The 27,005-nt window shown below is 36.1% G+C and overlaps 1 protein-coding gene across 5 annotated transcripts; it reads right to left on the reverse strand.

Annotated features, from left to right (window-relative positions):
* Positions 1 to 339: 339 nt before the first annotated feature.
* Rrh (retinal pigment epithelium-derived rhodopsin homolog) lies at positions 340 to 27,001 on the reverse strand. 5 transcript variants are annotated; one of them, XM_071614472.1, is made up of 13 exons: positions 26,709 to 27,001; positions 26,168 to 26,387; positions 24,841 to 24,995; positions 24,115 to 24,174; positions 21,121 to 21,265; positions 19,274 to 19,339; positions 10,960 to 11,150; positions 9,207 to 9,306; positions 8,518 to 8,671; positions 7,311 to 7,479; positions 2,604 to 2,782; positions 1,708 to 1,771; positions 340 to 1,164 (listed from the first exon to the last, which is right to left on the reverse strand). In XM_071614472.1, the coding sequence occupies exons 2-13, from the start codon at positions 26,373 to 26,375 to the stop codon at positions 1,045 to 1,047; spliced, it is 1,611 nt and encodes a 536-aa protein (XP_071470573.1). In that variant the 5' UTR covers positions 26,376 to 26,387; positions 26,709 to 27,001; the 3' UTR covers positions 340 to 1,044. The 5 variants fall into 5 exon arrangements, with proteins under 5 accessions (XP_071470573.1, XP_071470574.1, XP_034492038.1 ...); XM_071614473.1 differs by lacking the exon at positions 1,708 to 1,771; XM_071614474.1 differs by lacking the exons at positions 340 to 1,164; positions 1,708 to 1,771; positions 2,604 to 2,782; positions 8,518 to 8,671 and having other exon boundaries at positions 7,370 to 7,479; positions 26,709 to 26,997.
* Positions 27,002 to 27,005: the final 4 nt, after the last annotated feature.

A 27,005-nucleotide genomic window follows, 5' to 3' on the forward strand; every position in this document is an offset into this window, starting at 1 on the left:
AGCATCATCAGCATTTGGTGAAAAATGCAGTCACACACTGTCAATGCAGTGTAAATTAATTCTTTTCCAGACAGTAAGCTTGCCACAGTAATATTATTTTATGTTTGTATCCAATAACTCAAGTCTGGAGAAACACTCAAATAAAATCATCTCTCAGAGAAAAAAAAAAGATATTTGTAATAAAATGTTCCCAATAGTGCATCCATGAAAGTAAAAACTGGAAGCAATTTAGATGTCCATTGTTTAAACAATGGTATATTGTGCTATTATTAATATTCATTTAAAATGACAAATTTTACAAATTCATTCAGCATTTCAACAGATATTTATTGAGTGCCTACAGAATGGGTCTACATGCTAAGAATATATCAAAGAACAAATATACAAAAACTCCCACTCAGATTGAACTTGATTCTAACAGCAAACATGGAAACACATATGCAGGAAAATGGTAATTAAAAATTGCAAAATACATAACAAAATGAACAGATATCACATTGCTAGATAAACTATATATTTGCAATGATCAACATGATTTGAATATGAGTTTAATGTTTATTTGATTATTTTTGTTAAACAATGTTGTCAATAATTGATTCTAAGTATTTAAGTTTTGAAATGATAAAAACGGTTTCTGTTTTAGATTTGAAAGTCCAACCACTCATTTCAGTAATAATTTATTGAGGATTGTAAATTATTATTATTAATTTATTATAATATTAAAAAAGTGGTTAATGGAGAACTAAGGCAAGTTGTAAGTCATCAGTCTGGTGTAATGAATGCCATGATAAGAAGAAAGAAAAGAAACAGGATTTTAATCTCATGTATCTACATGCATCAAAGGAGCTGAGGAATGAGTTCACGTATAAAGAAATAGAGACAAATGCACTATAATCGCCAAGGCACAAACAGAACAATGAGCCAGTCTAACAGGACAATTACTATGTCTGCAGTTGATCCAAATGGGCTTGTATTTAAAATAAAATTGAAGTAGTAAAAAAACACACACACACAACTAAAATGCTTTGCCAGTGTGATTTTCTCTTATTTCAGATTCTTCCAGAAGCCCGTGGGCTTTGAGATACATCCATTGGTAAAACGCTTGTCACAGGCATTGCTTGGTGAGTCTGACATTTGAACATTGCAAACATCGCCCTCCGAAACCTACAATAAGAAAGGGAAAATCTGTCTTTATTCTATAGGGACCTGGAACTGCTGAAGCATTTTCAAACACGACTAAGGGGCACTACTGTGAATTCACATTTCCAAATATATTTTCTGCCTATGACTTTAGAATCTACTGTTGGGAGTCTTTATAAATGTATAGAGTATATGGTACAAATAAGATCAATTTTGCACTATTCATTGAAGACATTGAATAAAAATCAACAATTATGAATATTTAAAATAACACTTCAAATGTCAAGTGCAATGGGTTATTTATTTGAACTAAAGATGTGTGTTTCATGTTCTTGAGCAAAAGCCAGTTGAATTGAGGTAGGTGGGGCTTGAGTCGGGGGCTTGAGCTCCAAAAGAACTACCAGCAGATTCTGAATTTAAATGTGCTTTTTATTCTTTTGATGTGGTCTGTTTGGTCTTGACTTTTGTATGTTCTTTGACATACCTGCTGCTGCAGCTGTTCTCCCTAGCATGTGCATTAATACATGTTTTAATAGAAGCAGCACTGTCATCCCAGGATCCAATTACCTGACCTCCACTGAGATTTTCTGGCCGAATATTTAAGCATAGTAGATTGGTCCATTGTCCAGCACTAACAGGAAATTAAATAATAAAAACTTCACTGAGGAGTCAAGAAAGGAACTCCTTGCTAAAAGTCTCAAAAAAGGGAGGAAGGAAGAATTCACTATTAACCTAGATAACTATCCACTCCCAACGTCCTTTATGTTAGTACTGAATACTTCTCTTACATTTGAAAATGTTTTCTGTCTGGAAAGTATAAAACCATGCTACCTACTAAAAATAAGGGCCAACATTGCCTGGTCTATTTTCTGGTACTAGAATCGTTCTTTTCTTTGGAGACCACTATTCCATGTATTTGGGGGGGTTAACCACCCCAAACCAAGCTGACCAATGACCAACCAGGGACTTTTCTGCCAGGAATCTCTCTGGGATAAAGCTTGCCTTGGAGGATACTTAGCTGGTAGAATTTGAGTCTTACATTGCCAAGATCATCTCTGCCACCAAGTGGGAAGAGTCTGTCACAAATCTGGAACTCTGGGCATTTAAGGTCATAGATGCTGCTCTGGTTGCATAAGCCAAATAACCTTACACTAGATTTTGTCAACTCTTGAAAAGTTTTAGAATATTTTCAACTGCCTTTTTAAATTTTCCTGGTTCTAGAGATTGAATTTAGGGGCATTCTACAACTGAGCTACATCTCCTGCCCCCCTTTTAAATTTTATTTTGAGATAGGATTTCTCTAGATTTCACAGGCCGGCCTTGAACTTGCAGTCCTCTGGCCTGAGCCTCCTGAGTGTCTGGGATTACAGACGTGGTCACCATGTTTGGCTTCCCTACTACCTTTTAAACATTATTTTTGTGTCAATTTTCTTTTATTCATAAACAATTTAGAGCTAACTTACCTTTTATTAGCAGCCACATAAATACAAGGGTTGTAGAATGTAGAAGATTTTGCAAACAGTGGAGCTATGATGGCCATTGAAGGAGGAATCGTCTTTGGGTCACCAAAAGAAGCCCATAAGCACACAATGGAATAAGGAGACCATGCCACCAAAAACATCAATATCATTATCACAGACATCTGAAAAAGAAATAGGTATTTGCTAAACCAAACATCTAAAATATTTAAATAGTTAATATATCTAAAATAGCATAAAAATCTATCTGTTGGAATTGAATAAGTTTATGTTGTTGATGACAAAGGAAATAGCTGAGTATTTGCCATCACTGTTCTTAACAAAGGTGTCTGAAGTCATCTATGATAACTAGAGCCTGGAAAATGGGTATGTTCATCAATATATGGCACTGCCTTTAAGAATGATACAGGCATGTGAAGGATGCCCTCTTTCTTATGATGTGATCAGGAGAATATAAAAGATGGCTTTGATGAAAGATGAAAACCCACTCCAACATACTTCAGGTAATTGTGCTCTGAGCAAGAAAATGTTGTTTTTTTTTTTAAAGACATTACTTTTTCTTCTTCTCTGTCTCCCCTCCCCTCCCCTCCCCTCCCCTTCCCTTCCCTTCCCCTCCCCTCCCCTCCCCTCCCCTCCCTTCCCTTCCCTTCCCCTCCCCTCCCCTCCCTGCTATCAGTTTGGATCTGGAATGTCCCCAGAGGCTTATGTGTTGGAGGCTTGGTTCCCAGCTGGTAGCACTATTGTGAGGTGGTAGAAAACTTTTAGAGTGTAAGGCCTAATTGGAAGAGGTATGTCATTGGGGTGTGCCCTTGAATGGGTATATTTTGTCCCTGGACCCTCCCACCCTCTCTCTCTGTTTCGCTTTCTGGCTACTAAGATGTGACCAGCTCTACTCACCAGAGGTTCCCTGCCATGATGTTCTGCCTCACCACATACCCACAGCAATGAGACCAAATGACTAGGGACTCACACCTTGGAAACTATGAGCCAAAATAAATCTTTTTTTTTCTTTATGTTGATTTTTTTTCAGACATTCTGTCACGGCAACAGAAGGCTGATGAAAACACTTCCTTACTGTGCTTATCAGCTAATCAAAAAAAAAAAAAGAAAGAAAGAAAAGAAACTTTCTAAACTAAATCTGGAAATTAAAAAATAAAGTCTTATCTTGAATTTAGTGGATTTTACCATAGGTCATTTGAGTTGAATATATTTTACATACAGTGCAGAAAATTTTGTAAAGAAGCTCCTTTGCATTTTGTTTAAATGAAAAACATTTAAGTTTTATATTGCTCCCTCCTGATTGCCTACTACAATAAAGAAACAGATTTTAAAAGACATAAACTTGTCAGGACACAAAATCAGAGATTAGATAATTGTTTGTTTGTTTGTTTGTTTTAATGGAAACAATAACTGTTGGGCAAGTGGCAGACTACTTACCAGGCATGAAAATGATTAAAAAATAGGCAAAAAAAGTTGTTTGTTTGTTTTTTTTAAATAGCAATGAGAGAAGCCCAAATACAGACTAATCCATTCTACAGATCTATAGAAGTATTCTAAGGTACCAAAAATCTCTGAATGTAGGGGTGCACATGGAACTCAAAACAGGAGAATTGGGGGGCTGGGGTTGTGCCTCAGTAGCAGAGCGCTTGCCTAGCATGCATGAGGCACTGGGTTTTATCCTCAGCATTATATAAAAATAAATAAAATAAAGATATTGTGTCCATCTACAACTAAAAAAAATATTTTTTAAAAAAAACAGGAGAATTGGTTGAAATTTACAAAAAGAAGCAGTTAGACTCCCAGATCTCCTTTGCAGGTCCATTCAGTCCACTCAGTAACTGCCTCTTCCTCTCCCTACAAGAACCCTAGGGGCTCAGCATAAAAATGGCTAATGCAGGAAAGCTCAGGACTCAGGGAGCCCAGACTCAGCTAAGCAATGCAGTACTGTACTAAAAAGAGGGGTTTGTTTTGTTTTGTTTTGTTTTGTTGCATGTTGCCTTCTCCCAGCACTGGGCTTGAGAGTACTGACAGACATGAACCTCCTACTCAGGGACATGAAAAAAATCGTCTCTTTGGAGACTGACCAGCCCAGTATGAAAAATTTGGAGGTACAGTCAGAAATCCCCTCTAATGAGCACCTCTGAGCTTACTATCAGATTTTTAGTGCATCACTGGCCAGTACTGACCACCAGACAATGAGAAACTCTCACACAGGCAGAGAAAAAAATAACACAGGAATGTAGTATACCACAAAAATATGTAGTGACCAGAAGAAAAGTGTAAATATATACAGAATGTATCATAGAATAAGAGATACACCTAGACAACAAGAAGAGGTTATTAAAAGAGGACAGTGTATAAAATAATTATTTTATCTAGAAAAAGATTGCTTTATGCTATCTATAAAGGTGAGAGTAGAAACATTAAAAAATGTCATAGGAAGGTTGAATAATATTGCCAGATTCCGGCTGGGATTGTGGCTCAGCGATAGAGCGCTCGCCTAGCATGGGCGGGACCCGGGTTTGATCCTCAGCACCACATAAAAATAAAGGCATTGTGTTGAATCCATCTACACCTAAAAAATAAATATTTTTAAAAAAGATATTGCCAGCCTCGATTTAGAGAAAGATGGGAGAAGTAGGTTCTATAAGTACAGGTCAGCTATTTATTTAAAATTTTATATTTTGTTCAACATAATTTTTTTATGGTTCATCTTTTCCCATCTTAGAATTTGGTTTTTTAAATTTTTTTTCATTTTGTTTTTTTCCCCACATTTTTATTGTTGCATTATAGTTGATATAATGGTAGGATTTGTTATTACATATTCATATATGCACACAATATAATTGGGTCAATATCATTCTCAGCACTCCCCCCTCCCTCCCCATCTCCCACCCCCAGGATCCTCATCCTTTACTGATCTCTCTTGAATTTTCATGAGATCCCCTCCAAGCCTTTCTTTTCCTTTTGCCTCTCTAGCTTTCACATATAAGAAAAAAAACATATGGCCATGTTTTGGCTTATTTCACTTCACATATTGGTCTCTAGTTCCATTGATTTTCCTGCAAATGACAAAATTTAGTTTTTCTTTATGGCTGAATAAAATTCCATTGTGTATATATACACATTTTCTTTATCCATTCATTTGTTGATGAACACCTAGATTGGTTCTGTAGTTTGGCTATTGTGAATTGTTCAATATAATTTTTACACTAATTTTGATTTTTTAAATTATTGTATTACATTATTTTTTATATAATTTATTTATTTATTTGGTGAGAATTAACCCAGGGGCACTTTACCACTGAGCTACCTCCGTAGCCCTTTTTATTTTTTGAGATAGGGTCTCACTATGTTTCTGAGATTGGCCTCAAATTTATGATCCTCCTTCCTCAGCCTCCTGAGTTGCTGGGATTACAGGTGCACCCCCACACCCAGCACAAACATTTTTTATTATTATTGAGTATTCTGGTACACCTTTAAATTTTGCACTTAAAACCTGGGCTTCATTATTCTCACCCTCATCACAGATCTGAATATGGTTGAGGAAATCTTCAGAAACTAGAAAAAGACACAAATAACAGCTATAAAACAAACAAAACAGAGACGATCTAGCAAAGAAAATCAGAAGATAATTCCAGAAAATTAAATATCTGAATAAATGGATTTCTAGGAAAAGAGAATAAAGAAAAGAGAGAGGCAGGAATACCAAAAAATAATACAAGCAAGCTCCCAAAAGACACAGAGTTAAGTCTCCACATGAAAGTACTCATCAAGTCCACGGTTCTGCATGAGTAAAGACCACACCAAGGCACATCAGTATGAAATTCAGAAAACAAGATTCAAAGAGAAGAGCCTATGTGCTTCCAGAGAGAACTCACAGATCACTACAAAGAATCAGTCACCAGCATGCCAGTGGCCTTTGCAATAGCAATACAGAAAGCTAGGAGACTCCATAGAGCAAGGCCCTCAAAATTCTTTGATTTGTATTTTTGCACCTAGAATTCCAGACCAAGCAAATATAGTCCAATTCAATAATAGAATAAGACATTTCAGTTATGCAAAGTCTTAGAATTTTTACCTCCCTTGAAACTTCAGCAATCTACTGAAGAATGGGCTCCATCAAAATAAATAACACCACAAAGACAAGCAATCCCCAAAACAGGCCATCTAGCCCTGGAAAGGAGAAAAACGAAGTCCCAGGTGGTGAGGAAGACAGCGAAAGATGAAGGCTTCCTGAGCAGGGGTCTTAGAGAGAAACCACCCCAGAAAAGAGCAAGGGGCTCAAGGGAACCAGGAAGGATACCTCCAGGAAGAAGGTGAAGTGAATCTAGTCTGTAATGTGTTTGAACACACTGACAGGAGGGAAAAAGCCTTTTAATCTCACCAAACATTGCTAACAATGTTTGAGATAAGGAAAGAGAAAGATGGAGGGGAGGTGTGGAGCAGGTTGGTGGCTTACGAGAAATAAATCCTCCTCGTCCATAATAGGAATTCCAATGATGATAACCAACAGAAATATCCAAAGAGCCAATGAGCATATCATTTGGGAATATAAAGGAAAAAAAGACCTGGGGAGTGAAATGGGAGGTAGGGGGAAGGAGACTGGGGCAAGTCATGAGACTCAATTTCAACTATGTGTTTATAAAAGTGTGATTACAAAACAACTTTTTAAGAATGTTGACATCTTACCTTTGTTACATCTACTTGGTCTGACCAGTCTCTGTTTAGGTATGCAGTGCAGTTACTAGCAGCATGGTGTTTAATGGATCGAGTGACGTGATAGTAGCAATAAAACATCACTGTCAAGGGCACAATAAAATTTACTGCAATCACTGTCATCGTGTAAGACACAAAAGACCTGGAAATAGGAAAAGACAATGACAACTCATTTAATATCCTAAATGGGAGAAGGGGGAAAAGAGATAACTTATTAGAAATAATAGTGACAGTCATCTTATTGTTAAAAAGTTTAGGAATTATATTTGACTTTCAGTTCACTTAGACCAGGGGTTGGCAAGTTATGGCCTGTGGGTCATGCCAGCTGTTCAACTATCTTTGTACATAAAGTTTTACTGGATCCAGCCATGTACATTCATTTACATACTGTCTATGACTTAACAGTATGATAACAGTTAAATAGTTAAAACAGAAACAATCTGGCCTATAAAGCTGAAATAGTTGGGTTTTTTTTTTGTTTTTGTTTGTTTTTACTCTTTTCAGAAAATGTTGTAGATGGAGATTTAGAAATTTTCTATTTGTTTTTTGGAGTCATCTCTCATTTCTCTCAATGAACTAAATTATCCTTGTTACCCTGGAAAATATGGAGGAGCATCACCGACTCTTAGGCCCTTGTAGTGACTGCACTTTTGCTATAAAGCTCTCAGAATGTGCCTAATCACCAGATCAACTTGGAAAGACAGCAGGAGGCAGCTTGGGCTTTTGCCAGAGGTGCCTGCTCTAGAGCTTCATTAACACTTTGCTCACAATCCTAACTCGGAGATGAGCAAACATTGGCAGGGTGATTGGTCTCCCCATGGATGCCTTAGAAAAGGACCGAAGAAGGAAGAAAAGGACAGATTGGGGTGCAAGGGGACTAGGTAAACTTAACTTTCAAAGAAACATAATTCATCCTTCTATTTTGACTCTGGCTTGGATCACATCATCATTACCAAAGAAGCACTTTGCCACACTCTGTATGAGAAAAGTGATCTGACCTTAAATCTGGAACTTGTTTATTTTTATTGCAGTGCTAGGGAGCAAACCCAGTGCTTCCTTCATTCATGCTAGCCAAGCACTCTACCACTGAGCCATATCCCCAGCCCAGTATGAGCTTAAATTTGAAGGGTGAGAAAATGTATATAATCAAATGATTATAAAGTATAGACTTGTTTCTTACGTATCATTTTTCCTCCAATTTATGGTACAGGTAGCCCCAGTAGGATCTGGGGCATAACTGGCCCACCCTGTGATGGGCATCATAGCCCAAAATAGGCCATTGATCCAGGCCCCCAGAATCATGCTGACATAAGTGTTGGTAGTCATTCTTCTTCCTATCAATAAGCATAAGAAATGTTAGCATCGTGTGCAATGATGGGACTCACTTTGTTTTCACTGAAGATTCAAAATTTATCAAGATTTTTATAGAGCACTTTAGTTCACTCAAAGCTATTCACATGACTCACATTCTGTGAAACATCACAGATTAGCTGAAACCTGAACAATAAAAAGGATCAGCAGAGGATGAGCAAGAAGAGCTTTTCAGGCCAAGGAAAACAGCATATACAAAGACCTCAGAGAGAGAAAAGGGCCTGGCCAGTATCCCAGGATGAGAGTGGCCCTGGCCACAGCTGGAAAGGTAGCTGGGCTGGATCTTGCTGGGCCTCACAGGCTGTCTTAGCAAATTTGGCTTTTACTTTAAATGTAATAGGAAGACATTGAAATTTGAATAAGGATTGCCAGAGAAACAAGAATGACCCTGATTACAAACCACTACGTTTATATTTTAAAGGGAACATAGGTTGAGTGAACATTAGATAATAAATGGCTTCACTGAGAAAGCAGAGAAAAGAAAAGGTTGTGACATACCCACATCCGGGCGACAGATGGTCAGGTATCTATCCACGGCCACCACTGTGAGCAATCCGATGCTTGCCATTCCAAAAAAGATATTCAATCCAGCATAAATCTGAAAATCAAAATGGGAAAGAATCCACCATTCTAACACCCACCCAAGAAACATTTAGATTTTTATCTCATTCTTAGAACATATTTAAAATATATTAAAGCTTTTTCATTTACTGTTTTAAAGTATATCTTCTGTTATCCAATTGTAACTACTTTAATAAAAGCAGTTATGGAAAGTGTTTGAGATCTCATTAATTATTTCTTTTTTCATTTTAAGACTTAAGGCGAAACATTTACACAACATATTCTATAAACAAAGTGAAAAGCAAGTCATTAATTAGGGTAAAATGCATACAAACCAACAAAAGCTTAGCATTCAAAAGGGTGCAACAGGGGTGAAAGGTAAACTCAATGGAAAAATGGCCAAATGAGTGGGCTACTCAAACAAGCTGATTTACATTTGAATATTGATGATATAAGATAGTTTATGCAAAAAATAAAAATTATAAGTTCACATACACAAAAATGATGAAAATTTAAAAGTCTAACAATCCCAAGTGTTGAGGAGAGAAAGAGAACTTCTTATGACTGGAATGACCATTTTGCAGAGCAATCTGGCCACATCTAATAAAATTGAAGGTATTCCTACAACCTAACCCTTCCTCCCCGAGGCAGGGTGTCTAGAGACACTCTCACATGTTGCAGATGGAAATATGTATAAGAATGTTTTTTGAAGCTTTGTGAAAGGAAAACATTGGGAACAAATGCTTAGTAGCAGGAAAGTGAAAAAAGTACATTGGGCTATGTTCATATGATGGAATATTATATAGTAGTTAAAATAAGTGACTTATAGATACATTCATCAACATGGATAATCTCAAAAACATAACAGTAATTAAAGAAAAAAATCGCATAATGCCAGCAATATGATATCATTTACACAAAATTTAAACCATTTGGACAGTATCTGGTTTATGTATACAGTAAGAAATATGCTCATGGGAGGGAAAGGAATAAGATTGGGAATGGTATGCAGTGGCCTTCAACAATCTCTCTGAAGTTTTATATCACCAAAAAGAATTACAACTATAAACACAGATCAAAAAGTACTAATATTTGACAAATCTATTTGGTACATTTGTGGGCATCTAGTATTCTCTATAATTTTATGACTTTCAATAGTAAACTGTTAAAAAATAGAATATATTTCATATTTTTCTACTAACATAATGCAAATTAATATTAGTTCATTCCTTGTCAGTAAAAATAACAGTAAATATATTTAATAACAATTCTTACAGAGGACTTTTTATAGGAAAAATATCAACATGATAGTGTAACTACACTCATTGGATTGTCACCAAATATTTTGTTTCAAATGAAAGTAGAATATTTCCTTTTGAATTTGAAATTTATAAATTTTTATTTGAATATGCAGATTACCACTCCTTCTCCAGTAGAATATTAGTTGCTTCATTAGTTTTCCACTTTGAGTTGGGAGAATTTTTAATATATAATGGTGATGAGTGATTTTATTTCTCCTCTTAAAGAATGTATCTTCAGTCACTTCTGAAGCTGTTTTCCATAAAAGCACTATATCTATTATCCTGCAATTTCTTATTTGATTTAAATTCTTGGGATTTTCAAAAGACATTTAAATTTACATCTCTCTGATCTACTTTATTTTGCTTTTATTCCAAAGATCTCCAAATACCTGACAGCCTGTATATCCAAATTTCCAACTTCCATACAGATCTGAAGCAGCAGACATGGGATAGCCAATACTACTGACCCCTATATCAGTAAAAGCCAGGTTAATAATGATTGCATTCGTAGGTGTCCGAAGTTCCTTGTACTTAATGAAGATGCCCAGAACTATTAGGTTGCTGAGAATACTTATCACACCTGAGAACACAAAAATGTCATGTACTTTTTAATTTGAATGTTTAAAATAAAATCGATATTAAATATGTAAGCCTTTCAAAAAACATAATAAATTCATTTTAGTCATTGATTTCTTAATGTTCTTAAAATTGTCACATCTTCACAGCCCTGCTGAGAAATAGATATAAGAAAGTGAAGGGCTGGGGATGTGGCTCAAGCGGTAGTGTGCTCGCCTGGCATGCGTGCGGCCGGGGTTCGATCATCAGCACCACATACAAAGATGTTGTGTCTGCCGAAAACTAAAATAAATTAAAAAAAAAAAAAAGTGAAAACAAAGAATCTGCTGATTGCATAACTGAAGGTCGGTTTATTTTTTTTCTCTTTGTAGCAGGGATTGAACCCAGGGGCACTCTACCACTGAGCCACATTCCCAGCCCTTTTTTGTATTTTATTTAGAGTCAGGGTCTCACTGAATTGCTTAGGGACTTGCTAAATTGCTGAGGCTGGCTTTGGACTCAGGATCCTCCTGCCTCAGCCTCCCTAGTCACTGGGATTACAGGCATGTGCAACTGCACCTGGCTGAAGTTTGGTTTTAACACCACCACTCTTGATCACACTGTCCTTGAAACTCTCCCTTTGGCTTTCATGATGCCATCCCTGCTGATTTTTAGGATGCAGGTAGTCTTACCACCTCCTTGCTTTTGGCAGTGTAACTCCTCTCCTTTCCTGAAGTTCTTCTTTCTGAAGCCTCGACTATCATTCTATTCTAACAGTACTTTTGTCACTGTTTTCAGCCCTGACACATGCTTCTGTTTCCACATTTTCTTTTTATTTAACTCATTGACATTAAACACTTATTAAACATCTACCATGTGTAAGTCATGTGACTTTTTCAAATGTCTTAAAACTCAGCGTGTCCAAATCTGAATTCTTCATCACACACACACACACACACACACACACACACACCCCTATAGACTAATGCACACTGCAAGACTTGACTGTCTGGACAGCAAGTGATCCATTGGGATCACAGGTGAAATCACTCTAACCAGGATTCCACAATCTAAGATCTGAGTCTCAGCCTTTCAGTCTAGAACTCAATGTTTTCAGTACCCCAGAATCAACTGAACTGAGGTAGATTGATGACCAAACTTATTGATCAGAGAGCTGATGCATTCTACAATGAGATATTGTTGGATAGGCTGGATGTGCATGTTAACCTGATCAGCAACACCCATATGCTACAAGGAATGCATGAGTTTTCCATAAGGACAGGTATGCTGCCCTGGGATATAACAGTGGAGGAGGAGCAGAAGCAGATTTCAGTGGAGAGAAGTTAGAACCATTACCCGACTCTTGGCAACTAAAGGAGGGTTATGCAACAAACAGGAAGAGTTGTTTCCCATGGAGGAAATTACTTGGTAAGCAATCCACAGCTATAACAAGAGCCAGGGAAGGTTCCAAGCACCAATACACAAAAGGATCAGCTAAGTAGGAATTCCAAGTACATCTTGGCACCGCAGTCAAAACTTCCATCTTCAGTATTATACTCATCTTCCAGATTCCTTTTCTTTTATTGTTCCATGGTGCTGTCAGAATACACTTGCTATAATAATCATGTCTCTTATCCTCCTCAAAACTTCCAATAATTCCCACTGCCTGTGGGATAAAAATTCAAACTCCCCAGCCTGATCTGACCCTTTGCTAAGGTCTGTTATTATCTCTTTAAGTTCCACACTTGTCAAACAAGCCCTCCATTTTAATTATTTATCAAATGTCATGTTTGTTGAAAATACTGATTCATACTTTCCCCACTTGAAACACCCTGCTCCTTGCTTTCCCATTTCCAAATGCTAACATCCTTCCAATTTCAGATCAAGTCCAATTCTGCCCTTTAGCTGCTTTCTACCCACAGTACTGTTGTATGCGCTTCCTCCCCAAATCCCCAAAGTACTTATACTTAATCCCAATGTTATCTCTTATGTATTCTGTCTTCTCATGAAGTTATCAAGCCCTTTATGAATTCTATATTCTTTGACTATGTGACATGTAGCAAAGCTATTTAATAAAAAGACCACAACTAATAAATGAAGTTTAACTTCAATTATTCCTTTAATTAAGCTTAATTTCTATTGTTCCTTCAAGCTTAATTAACACAGAGTAAATTCAATAACTCTTTGACCTCATTTTTAGCATCTACTACTGTATCATACATATAATACTGAGAAAAAAAAAACAGTGAATCTTTCTGGGCTACCTACAAATCTGATGATTTTAAAAGTCAGATAAAAAATAGTGTAGTAAATTGTTGCCTAGCAAGTACACAATCAAAATAAAGTAACTATATTTTGGGGATAGTCTTAGATATAATGGGTGTATTACATAAACAATTTGGCCTTCTATCTGTTCTTTCTATAGCTCTCTTAAGCACTGTTTTTATTTTCCTAATTGGGAGTGTTTTCTAATAAGTAGGCAGCTGATCACTTCAGTTAGGTCTTGTTAGGGCCCATTTCTCAGTCTACACTGTAAGCAGCAGTGTAAACTGAGATTGATCATCCTTCCCTCTTGAAACATCCACTTTGGTTTCTGTGGCTTCCCTCCAATCTCACTGGCAGGGCCTTCTTAATCTATTTCCTTTCTTCAGCTCTACCTTATTAAATATGTGTGTACTGTCCAACTTTCTGTCCTAGACTCCTTTCTTTTCTCATTCTACACATTCTGTTGAATGATTTCTATCCAATATCAGTCTCATGCTACTCAAGCTTTTAACTGGATATCTAACTGAACCCAGGTGTCTCCTCCTGCCCCAAACCTGATCTTCCTCAGTCATGTTCCCATCTGGTGAAAAGTGCCAACATTTATTCAGCAGCCCCCCAAACCTAGGAGACAACAGCTCCCGCTCTCTCTTTCCCAGTCCCCACATCTAATCAATTCCAGCTTGAGTAATCTACTTCCTTCTGCCATTAGTAACTCTTCGAAGCACTGCAGTGGTCTCCTACATGGTCTCTTAGCTACCACTGTAGCACATTTCTGAAAGGCAAATCAGATCACGTAATTCCTGTTTAAAACCCTTCAGTGGTACCCTGTCTCCTCACAGTTTACATTCCTTCATTGCCCAGAACACACAGCCTCTGTTTCACCTTTCATTTTACAAATCACCCATAGTAATTTCAGATCCTTAAATTTACCACACCCTTCCTTAATTGGGGGAGAGTGTTCAAGTAAATAAACAGAACATTGATAGCAATGAAAACTGGTAAGTTTATAGGACCAAAAATCTAAATGAAAGATTAAAGTTAAATCTAAAGTTAAAAAAAAAAAAAACACCTTGGCTCTTGGTAAAAGTAACAAATGTTTTGCACCATTTTCTTCATAGTTCTGATTTTGATTTAGGAGTTTAAGTGGGCTTTGTTAAAGGAAGAAAATCAGGGGATCTAAAGAACAATATACGCTTGATACAGAGGCAGAACAAAATCTATTTGTAGAGATTAAATATGCTGCCTTCAGTTCATCTACCAAAAACTTGAACAACATATACTCATGGTAGTCCTTAACCAAAACAACCCTCGTAGTTGTATTTCCATGTAATTCCAATAATTAGATTGTCTTTTTGCAGCAGCAGCAGCAGCAAAAAATTTAAATATATATATATATATATATATATATATATATATATATATATATATATATATTTTTTTTTTTTTTTCTTTCCAGGATTTCACACACTAAAAGTATCCAAATTAATGAATTAACATTCCTGAAATTACTAAAAGTAACTAAGGAACTTGCAATTTTTAACACATATAACTCTAATTATGAATTAGAAGGGAAAACCAAACAATTATAAATTAGACAGGAATATTTGTTATGCTTTTCATTCTACTTTGGAACATGCTTGAATTTTTCATAAGTCAATTCAAAAAATAATGAACAGTTACTTCTAAAACTTGCCACTAAAGTTGGAAATTGGTCAGTATGTTACATTAAAAATATATAAAAAAGCCAATATTTAAAAGATAATCAAAGAATTTGCATTGTTATCTTCCCCAACCCTTTGTCTGCAAACAAGCCATTATATTAATCCAGTATTTGTATCAATAAGTGTGTATGTGGAAAGAAACTGTTGTCCCCTCCTAGTGTAGGTGTCATTTAGGTTCACTTACATGTCATTTAATTTTACTTTTCACAATAACTATAGTAATTTATTCTTGTCTTCACTTTACAGATAAGAAAATGGAAGAGCAAAAAGTGAAGGAACATGGTCTTGGTTTCATATACTAAAAGATGAATCCAAAGCTCAAGAGTTTTCCAGTACAGCATTCTGGAAGGAGTTGAATGTTCAAACCTTGTCCTCAATGACAATACTACCTTCTCTTCTTTTCGAGACTTTTTCTTCCAGAACTTTTGTATCTTTAGCTAGGTTATACTCAAGATAACTATGTCTAGGAATAGTAAATGATATAAAAATACATTTTTGTCACAGCACACATTCTCCCCCATAAGCTTAATTTGACAATGCAATAACCATATTTAATTGTTGACTTTCATTTAAAAACTATTTTACAGAAAATTTTTCAAAGCCCCACTTCACTGTCTCACATTATTTATCAAATTATCCTGGGGCATTTACTTATATCCTCATCTTTGATCCTTACAGCCCAGAAACAGAGGATAATACTTATAAGCAAGCCAATTCTATCGCCTTGTTTTGAAAACTCTACTTTGCTTCCACCCATCGAAAGCAAGGTTAATGGAGAAAATATCCATACCTGCCAGAATCAAGTAAGTTGCAACAATGTTGTGTTCAGTCTGCGAAAAGACAGAGCCATCTTCATTTTTTGAGTCTGAACTGTTATCTAAATTATTCTTTAGCATTTTTGGAAGGAAGATATTGAGACAGCCTTCATAATAAGCCTTCAATAATTATGAACTGTTTCAAGGGCCCAGGAGGAAAGATTTTTCAGGACCAATCATTTCCAGTGAGAGACCTCAAAGAAGGACCTTTTCATAGAGGTCTTCCCTTAACAAGTATAATTGGGCTAAAGAGGAAGGGATTTTAATTCCCAGAGCAAGGGAAAAGCTTATTAGCAAAACAAAGAAATACCAAGTACACACATTTTAACCAATTTGGGCATCAGTCTTATATTTAAGCAGATTATCAAGCACACACATCCTTTTTCAATAATAAACTCAGAAAATCAGTGCAGGAACTGACTTAACTTTTTTGTCTGAAATCTACAAGCCAGATTTAGTCCTCTGTAACTGCTCAGATTAAGGACCCTGTTTTCTCGTTGACCCTTCGAGATTTTCCATTTCAGTTCCCTGTTTCCTTAACAATTTAAATAATCAGAGATAAAAAGTAATCTCCCCCATACTTCCAAATCTCACTCCCCTAAATTTAGCTATCAATATTGTTTGGTGTGCATTCATTCTTAAGCTTTTCTTTGCTTCTATAAACATGTTTATATAAAAGAGTCTGAGGTTTCTCACACTTTTTTCCCCTTTTAAACAAAAATGTGATCTATGCATATAAATATATAAACATTGTGTATATATATGAACACAAACATCATATATAAGTATTATGTAATTTGTTTCCATAAATACCATATAATAAGTTCAAGGTAATAAACTTATTAATAGATACATATTCATAGCATGGATATACTCCACCATCTACCTCTGTTTAATTACCCACTTTGATATGCACATGAGTAATCAATAGTATTTGGATTCAATCATTCATTTTGTAAAGGTTAATTCTAATATTCTGGATTATCATGTTATAATCTGAAAAACAAGTTGCAATATAATATGAACAAGTACTGTTAAACAAAAGACAAAGTATCACTACTTTTTTTGTATTTTATACCACTACAACATTAAAATCTGATTCTTCTTAATAGTGAACTTCAATCAAGAGAAATGCTTAGATACACCAAAATTAATAGTGTAAGCATGTAACAGAACCACTAGAGGGCTATATTTGTCTATTTACTTACTTTAATTCAATGATTAGCATAATCTTCTCACCTCAGTTCTCTCACATGAATATAAACAGAAGAACACAGGTTGATTAATCTGTTCCCAATGATTTAGCTACTAGTACTCAAATTCTTATTAATGTAAAGTAATACTCTGCAGAGTACCTATAATAGAAAAATTATCTTCAGTATTCCAAAACACCAAAATATTTTCAAATAAGACTAAAAAGTAAATAATACTATGAAGAACTCTGTTAAAAGCCTGTGGTTGTTGGATTTTAAGGTTGTTTCCTTGCTTAGGAAAAAGACTGAAAACTGAAGTTTGAAAATGGTCAATGACCTCAAGATATACATAAGGTAAAAGGTGAAATCTTAAGAGATTGTCTACTGCTGCATACATTACTTTCATTATTGCCATTTTAGGTTTTTTTAAATACTAAAAAGAAAAAAAAAAAAACCTCTTTAGTAATGTAACACTATTACTTGTCCTTCGGTCAATGCTACTGCCCCTCTGGTACTAATACCATTTAAAAATCAAGAGCAAAATCTCATCCCAAAGACTCTGAATCAAAGAGCCATCTTTCCTGAGCTGTTATGCACAACCACCTCTTTGCATGAAAGAGAAATTTTCAATATCTCATTTATGGCCTATCTGTTGATTAATCTTGCTGTAATTCCATTAATTAAAAAGGATAAGTAAAACCCAAGATACTAATAATAAGCAATTACATGCTATTTAAATGAGCATTAAAGAGTTAATCATTCATGCTAGAAATCTTAATATAAATATTTCCTGCTGAGAAACAACAAGTGAGAGAGAAAAAAAATCTCAAATGATACTTGGTAAATGGTCCCATGTCACGGTATTCTAACTTACTACTATGGTTATTTCTTGATACTACTATACTAACAACGGTGACTGAAACCAATTTCATTTGTAACATCCCTACCCAAGAATATGAACATGTGAAAGGCAATTAAATCATTTATGGTGAATAACACCTTAAACCTTTACAGTCCTCTAAAAAAAAGGAAAATTTAGAAATTTACAACTGTTAATAACGTATCTATGTTCAATAAGAAAAGTTCAATAAGAAAAATTAAGCATTTCTTCAGAAATTTCTTTAACTAGTTCTCACTTGAACATAGCTACTCAAATTTAAATAGATTCATAGTAAGATTTTAAAATCATTAACTACAATTAGAGAAACTGCTTTACTCTATGTACTAACACACAAAAAAGGGAAATAAAAGATGCTAATGTTCTCATACACAAAAGGCAAACATTTGGAAAGAGGTACTAGTTTATAAATAATCTTAAAGTATTGCTCCAGTAGTATGTTTCTTTAGAATATCAGTAATTTATATAAACAAATCCTGTTTTGTTTTTTTCTATCTGTAATTCACTGGGTTTAAGCTCTAGTTGTTCCTTCAAATTTCAAAAACTAGATTTGGTTCAATAAACACACTAAATAATTTAAAGGAATAAAACATTTTATTTAAAAAATTCATATATGATTCAAATGAAAACTCCTTTCCATTTATTAAGCACCCACAGAGTACCAGGCACTATACAAAATATAAAGACTTATTTCTGCTCTTTCAGAGCTAAAATGATGGTTCTGCTGCACTCATTTATGCATAACACTGACACACCAACTCCACTGTCACAAAATGACTACATCTTCCAAGACTTGCTCAAGACATCAGTTTCCAATCCAGAGCAGAAGCAGATCATGCAGTTAAAGCAGAAGTCAACTGATGAAGTCTGTCAGATGCTATATCTAATGTCCTCTCCCTGGGCAAGAGAAAATTAAAGTGTTAACGGACCAGAAAAGAGATTTTTAATATAAGTATTAACCAAATCTCAGATTTAAAATCAACATTAGTCCTATAATTTTAGTAAATTTACCTTACCAAATGTAACTGTCATTCATACTATACCTTTGATTTTCAAATTAAAAATACAGCAAAATGTTAGAAATACAAGAAAAAATTTAAAAGAGGATATAAAATGAAGCCAAAAATTAGTCTAAAGCAAAGAATACCACAATGTTCTATTTACTTGCTAGCAGAGAGAAAATTAAAAGAAGAAAATTGCAGATAGTATCAATCCTAAAAATTCAGTCATTAAAGACATTTTTTTCTTATACTCACCTCGGAAACCACCACCCCCTCTTCCTCCTCTGAAGCCACCACCTCCTCTTCCACCTCTAAATCCACCTAAAAGGGGAAATTTTATTAAATAACTGTAGCTTCTCACTTGCTGATAAGCCAACAAAGATACAATTCTTATAATTAAAAAGAACAAATATAGATTCACCTATTATCTTACATAAATTTTTTTTCAAAGATAAAAATGGAGAAACTGTAGCAGTTCTCCAATCAGGCAGGAGGGCAAACCTCAGATTACCAACTTTAGACAGGACTCCATCGTTATGAATCAGAAAAACTTGTCAAAGTATGATTTAGCACTATTGCTAAATGTATGATTATCTCAACTTTTAAAATATTTTCTAACATTTTTTAAGTTGTTAATGGACTTTTATTTATTTTTATGTGATGCTGAGAATTGAACTCAGTGCCTCACACATGCTAGGCAAGTGCTCTACCACTAAACTACAACCCCAGTCCTTACCTTAGCTTTTGCTTATGTAAATACTTTTAATTGAACTAAGGATAGTTTGATTAAAACCATTTATTCTAAAAACAAATGGGAGCAGGTATGGGTAGTTTTCCTCTGGGGATACTACAGAAAATATCATGTGGAAGTTTAACCAAGCTGCATATGTACCATAGGTGATGCTCGGGTGCTAATAAACCTTGAAATTTCAATAGTTACTGTACAGCGTACTGTGTTGCTAAGCGATGATGTATGGCAGGTTAGGTATATTAAGTGAATTTTCAACTAGATTGGAAATCTCTAATTTAGGCTGGGTTTATAGGGATGTAACCCCATTACAAGTCAAACAGCACCAATATTACAAACAGTTCCCAGCATAACATCAAAGCCATGGGTTTTAATTCTGGGTCTGCCAACTGATTATGGCAAATGAACTTCTAAGAGACTCCATTTCCTCATACACAAAATCAGAACATCACCTATCTCAAAAATCTTTGCTAATTATTGAAAGAATGTACATGGATAGTTAGAGTAAGACCAGCTCTCAGCATACAGTCAATATACAATGACAATTATCTAAGAAACTAAACTTCAGTTAAGATAATCATACAGTCATATAGTGTACAATGACATTTTGGTCAACAAAGTCCATGTATAAGACAGTGGTCCCATAAAATTACAACGGAGCTAGAAAATTCCTATTGCCCAGTGACACTGTAAACTGATGCATTATTCACATAATTATGGTGTTAATGATATAAACAAACCTACTGTGCTGCCAGTCATATAAAAGTATAGAACGTACAACTTGGTATATACTTGATAATGATTATGAACATCTATTATTAGCTTATGTGTTTATTATTCTTTTTAATGTAATTTTATAGTATACTCCTATTTATAAAAAAGCTTACTGTAAAACAATGCCATCGGACACCAGCATTAGCCCCATACATCTCATGTTTACCATCTCTCAACTGTGTCAAGAAGCCACGTTGGGTGACTGACCTATACTATCTAGATTTGTGTGAGCACACTTAATATTCACACAACAATGAAACTGCTTGATGAGGAATTTTTCAGAATTTATCTGCCATTAAGTAACAAATGACTGTACTTTATGAAACTCCCTAAGAAAACCAAGAGATAAAATAACCTAAGAGTTAAACATCGCTCAAAAGTGAACTGTTAAGGTTTTTTTCTTTTTAAATAACTGAAACAAAGCATTATTACTATGGACAATCTGCCAATACTTGAAAGAAGTTTTACCAAAATAAATAAATACAAGGGAAGTTTGCCTATATACAAAATTAAATTGTACTACATGAATCAGCTGTGGCTATGAAGTCTCATTAGAAATTTTCTCCCATAAGTAACTTACCACCTCTACCGCCGCCTCTGCCGCCACCTCCTCCCCTTCCTCCTCCTCGGCCTCCCCGGCCACCACCTCGCGGAGGTCCTTTCTCACCAGGAGGTCGAGGTAAAAACCTCTGCAGTGGCAGCAACTTAAATGGGTCTATATAAAACTGGAAATTTAATACAAACAATTTGTAAGATAACCTGGGGGACAATACAATATAATGAAAACTGCTTAGGTTCAAATCTTATTCTTAGCACTTATTACTGTGTAGTTCTGAGCAAGGACTTACTTTTCTAGTACCTTGGTTTTCAGTAAAATGTAGATAATAAGGCATGATTGTGTGAGGATCAAAAAATAATGTACATAAACCACCTAAGAAGCATTACACACATAAAATTGAGCATAAAATTTAAAATAAAGCATTGGCGTACCAGCTTTCAAGACTATTACAACGGATCACATCAATGTTTCCTGAACACATTGAGTAATGAATGATATACAGAAACTAACCCCATCCTTTATCTGGAGTTAAGGACGTTTTGGAGCTGATAAAATTTTAAGGAAGCATGTTCTCTCCCGGGTCTTCTACACAAAACACAATCAGAGGCTTCAAAACTGTAATATATTAGTTATAATAATATCTGTAGTCCTCTCTACATATCCCTTTGTTACCCTTCTCTTTGTGGCCCATCATCTCAAAACTATTGTCTAGATCTACATGTGCAGTCTGGCAGCCACTAGCCACATGTTGCTATTTAATGATTAAAATGTGAGAATAAAAATTATGTTCATGAGTCTCGTAAGTCACACTTCAGGTGCTCAATAGCTATGTTGTGGCCAGTGGCTACTGTACTGGGCAGGAACTTCCATCATCACAGAAAGCTCAACTAGGTGGCACTGGTTTCCAGACTTTATCCCAAGTTGGATAAAGAAACCCTGAACTTAAAACAGATAACACTGGACTGGAAACCAAAAGAAATACAATGTGCCCAACTTAGTACCTGTGATTTAGGGGAAAACACACACACACATATATGAAATACTAAATCCTCAAATTAATAATACTGTAAGAAACAGCAAGGGTATGAATCAATTCAAGTGACTATAACAGGTACTTTTCTTTACCCAGGTTGCTAGATGAGAAGCCTATCTCAGCACAGTTTCTTTCTAGGCTCTTCAGCTCCAGGGACACCCTAGCAACAAGGCATAGTTTCCATCTCATTTCCTATTCCAATCTAGCTTCTGGGTCTACCATTCCACTGGCTACTTGAATTCCATGTTGCTAAACCCAAAGAAGACTTTACAGCATTTTGCCAGAGCTGAGCAACTCCTCTCGTAAACACTCCATTCTCCTGGGATACTATTTTTAAACATGCTTGTAGTTTGACTCCCTTTCTGCAGAAAATATTTCTTAATCTCCGCTAGGACATTTACATTTGGGAAGTACCCTAAAGCTCTTCATCCATGTTTTTTCTTCTCATTCTTTTAGACTGTTTTATAAACTGCCTGTACACTGACAACTTCCAAGTTTCATCTCTAGTTCATATCCTTCCTTTAAACTCCTGACCATTGGACTATTTCACAAGTACCTTAAACGCATTATGTCCAAAACCACTCCTTATTTCCCCTTAATTCTCTCTTTTCCATAGTTGCTCATTTCAGTAAATGGTGCCACCATCTATAAACATGCTGAAGTTTTTTTTTTCCCAACCTTTTCAACCTCAGTAGCTAGTCAGTTACCAAGTCCTATTGATACGATGACCTACATTTCTCTTAAATCCACCTACTCTTCTGCATTTCAACTGTCTTTCCCTCAGCCAAAAATACCTCTTGTAAGACTACTGTAACAACCTACTGGGCCCCTTCACACAAAGTACTGATTCCTTTCCAATGTGCTTTTCTATTTTTCCATAGTGACTTTTTTAAGAATAAATTTAAATGTTATTATCCTATAATTTAAAAGGGGAAAAAAAGTTAAAATCTGAACTCTTTGTGATGACCTAGAGTAATCAAGCTCCTTCCAATCTCACAATTTTACTTCACATCTTTCCCCACTTCTCCTAGAGGTTCTATGCCCACACCATAGGACCACCTCTTTTAAATACTTACGTGGCTTACTGAGATTTTGCAGTTTACTTAGACTGTACTTCATCCTCTTTGATTGCCCAGTGGTTTCTAAGTGCATTGTCTAACTACATCAAAATTATCCTGGAGCTTGGATCTGACCCCTACTAAGAGCAACTGGGTCAAATTTCTAGGAATGGGACCTAAAAGGACATCTTAAACCCCCCCCCTTAGATAACTCTGAAGTGCCATCAGTATTGAGACTCATTCCTAGTCAACTTTCAGGTCTCAACTTTGAGCCCATTCTAAATCTCGTCCCACTATAAAGATTCTAATGGGAACCTATATATTTCCTGCACAACATTTATCTTGTTATGAAAATACTTGTGAAATACTTTTAATATCCATCTTTTTCCAGATGTTTTACAATGTAACATTTTACTTAGAATGTTTGCTCATGCAACTTTTCTTGAGGGGTGGGGGGGGTGGGGGAGGAAGCTGGGGATCAACTGAGGGCCTCACCCATACCAGGCAAGTATTCTACCACTGAGTTACATCCCCAGCCCTTAAACATTTTAATAATTTAAAAAAAAAAATCCTCTGGATTTTTATAGATTTTGCTAACATGAGCAAGGAGTACATTCTGAAAGGATCAGTAAGCTCAATGTTTATAATATAGAACATTTCACTTTAACCCATTTTGTCCCACTATCCCAGATAGAGAATAGCTATAAAAACTTAAATTAAGCAACAAATACACCACTGATGGTAACTTCAAAGTAATAGTCAAACATTTATTATGTTTGCAGAATTGAAAACTTGGGATTGATTAAGTTAAGAGCTTCACTAGTGATACAATGGGGGAGACTGAAGTGCACCAAGTAGTACTATCCAAAGGTATGTCATTCCCTTATAAAACCAAGGATCCTAAGTATTGTAAGCTTGACTCACCTTCTGTAGTTTTTTAAAGGAAGCTGCCTTCATGTTTTCTGACAATTTAACTGAAAAATACTATTGATTTTATTAAGGAATAAAAAATTAAGATGAAGATACTAAACCTTCTGAATTCATTTATCATTCTATAAACAAAGTTACAAGGTACAAACATATATCGAAAAGAGAAACAATAGATTCCCAGAGGAAATGGAAGTTTTCTTTAAAAAACAAAACATACCATACCATTCCAGCAGCACCATAATATGCAATGCAACCAATTTAATCCTGTAGCTCTTATCTAAAAGTTCATAATTTCTAAATTTTCCAAAAAGAAAGTCATTTTTCTAGGGCTTTATTTCAGGTCATATAAATGAATACTTTTTCCCCCTCTTCATTCTCCTTATGATCCAACCTGTTGTAATACTGATTTATTCATGTATGTGTATGTATTTTACTTTGGGGGATTGAACCAAGGGATGCTCTGCCACTAAGCTACAACCCTAGTCCTTTTTTAAAAAAATTTTTGAGACAGTCTCACTAAGATACCTAGGCTGACCTTGAACTTGGGATCCTCCTGCCTCAGCCTCCCAAGATGCTAGGATTACAGGCATGGACCACCACACCTGGAAATGCTATCTTAATTAAGAAGTTAAATTTAATGACTATTTAATTGCAAAGGGGGAGGGAGATAATAAATTCATGGTCAGTGAAATTACCAGGTTATCCAATTAAAAAGGATACAAAATCTCTAAGTTGTCCAAATATTTCATCCACTTTTCCAATTTGTTCTTTGTTTTCTAAATAAACAGGAGCATTGAAATAAGGCACCTTATTTTCATCTGTGGTACATTTACAAACTATGTCATCTTCACAAGGATGCAGGAACTCGCCTAATACTGAAATAGGACAAGAAAATATGAATATATGAAACTATATCAAAGGATACTGGCCAATGTCTCTGATTTCTTAACTGTCTGAAATTTCACTATACCTGCTCTCTTCTGAGACAGAAGAGCACAGTCATTAACAGTGTGGACTTCTTGAGCTGACATGCCCACTCCACATCTTACAGCTAGTAGCCACAGCTACTAGTTAAGGTGACCTAGGGAAAGGTCTTCACTTTCTCTCTGCTTTAGTGTTCTCTTTAATATGGGGATAATAACATATAAGCTGTATCTACACCAACACATGATTAAGTGGAATAATAAATGTCAAGAGTTTAGAATAGTGCTTGACTGACACACTGAGACCATTCAACTGTAAGTAATCTTATTATAACTATTCCAATTTCATCAAACACTACGCTTTATTTTCCTGATCTTTTCCTCTTTCCCCCAACCCTTAAATGTAAATCAGTCTCCATTCTTGTCTTTTTCCCTCTCCTTTCCTAGAACCCATTCCCACTACCACCTCTTTGCCAATGATTCTTAATCATTTTCAGGCAAGTATACAGCCCCAAAATATCTAACTCTATTTCTAACTATTACCCCAAATAGAACACTCATCACATGCCTGCAAAATTAACTCTCCTTCCCTATCCAAGCTCAAAACCTTTCATTTCTAATATCAGTCAAGTTCTAGTTACTTTTTTCCCTTCAAGTCTTTTCCACCTGACCCTTCCATTTTTTCCTCACTGTTGTCATCCTAAATCAAGACTTCAATGTCTCACGTAAGGATTGTTATAACAGCCTGTGAGCTGGGACCACTGCATTGGGCTATAGCCCCCCTTGAACCATCTTCACACAGATCCACCCATTCTTAGTCAGGCTCTGTTCACTTAAAACCCTAGCAAAGAAACTTAATTCTGAATCAATTTTCTCATCTGTAAAAAGGGGTAAGGATCCATTAATGCCTAATTAATCTTTTCAGCCTAAGCTCAAGTTCCATAGTACATTCTCTAATATCTTTTTAACTACAGTACCATTTTAAGTCAGTTTCTAGCACCTCCCACCCCAAGTTGCATACTCCTTTTCGGAGCATCCAACTATCACTCATACTTGCTGATAACAAACCCACAAACAAACCCCACTTCTCCAAACAGGCTAAATAAACTTTGAAGACGACATACAGACTACACGTTCCGGAGGTCCTTGATCTTGGCTTTTGTTAAAGCCTCCGCGGCCACCCCCTCGTCCAAATCCTCCTCTGCCGCCGCCTCTGAAGCTGCCGCCTCCTCCACCTCGAAAGTGGTTGTTGCTACTGCCACCACGGTTGAAGCCGCCGCCACCACCACCACCTCGGTTAAAGCCACCACGACCTCCGCCTCGAAAAGACATGATCTTTCCTACCTGGTGGAAAAGACAGTAAGTACCTTATGATCATTGTGGTCTACGAATACACACGTGATATTCCTGCGCCTCGCTCAGAACACCATAAAAAAGAACAATTATGACAGCATCCCTGACATTTCGCCCACACCGCCAATATTATCTTCCCATGGCCCCAGGAGCGCCGCGCGATCACACACCAGCCTCGCCGCCTGCGGTTACTACCTCCTTCCCAAGTAGGAAGCAAGGTCTTCAAGCTGCTTGCCTTTCTTCCTCCCTCCCTCCCGCAGCTGCGTTCTGCTTCCCACATTATCTGACCCTTTTGCTTCTCTGACCACTCACCGCCGCCACGTGCACCTTTGGCCCGGGCCTTTACGTTCACACCCACCCGCAGGACACTTCCGCCGAGCTGGAACCTCCTCGGGCACCGTACGGCATAGACTTTAAAAAAAAAAAAAATACAAACTCGAATTACTGGTTTGCAAAAAGAGCCAGTCACGGAGAGAGGCAGCGACACTGACGCCTTTCTAAACAAGCCTTCAAAGCCGGAAAAGAAGCAACAATATCTAACTCCAACCAGGAGTTTACGACAGTAAGATCAACTTGCTTAGCAAGAGAAAGCGGAAGTAAAGCGAAACG

This window comes from Marmota flaviventris, chromosome 7, assembly GCF_047511675.1.
Source record: "Marmota flaviventris isolate mMarFla1 chromosome 7, mMarFla1.hap1, whole genome shotgun sequence".
In the NCBI taxonomy this organism is placed as follows: domain Eukaryota; kingdom Metazoa; phylum Chordata; class Mammalia; order Rodentia; family Sciuridae; genus Marmota; species Marmota flaviventris.

Excerpts from the sequence above, each read along its gene's own strand:
- Rrh (XM_071614472.1), bottom strand. The coding sequence starts at position 26,375 with ATGTCTTTTCGAGGCGGAGGTCGTGGTGGCTTTAACCGAGGTGGTGGT. Across the intron at positions 21,266-24,114 it reads CCTTTAAAAAACTACAGAAG|TTTTATATAGACCCATTTAA; the intron begins GTGAGTCAAGCT and ends TTAAATTTCCAG. Across the intron at positions 2,783-7,310 it reads ACCAAGTAGATGTAACAAAG|ATGTCTGTGATAATGATATT; the intron begins GTAAGATGTCAA and ends TTTCTTTTTCAG.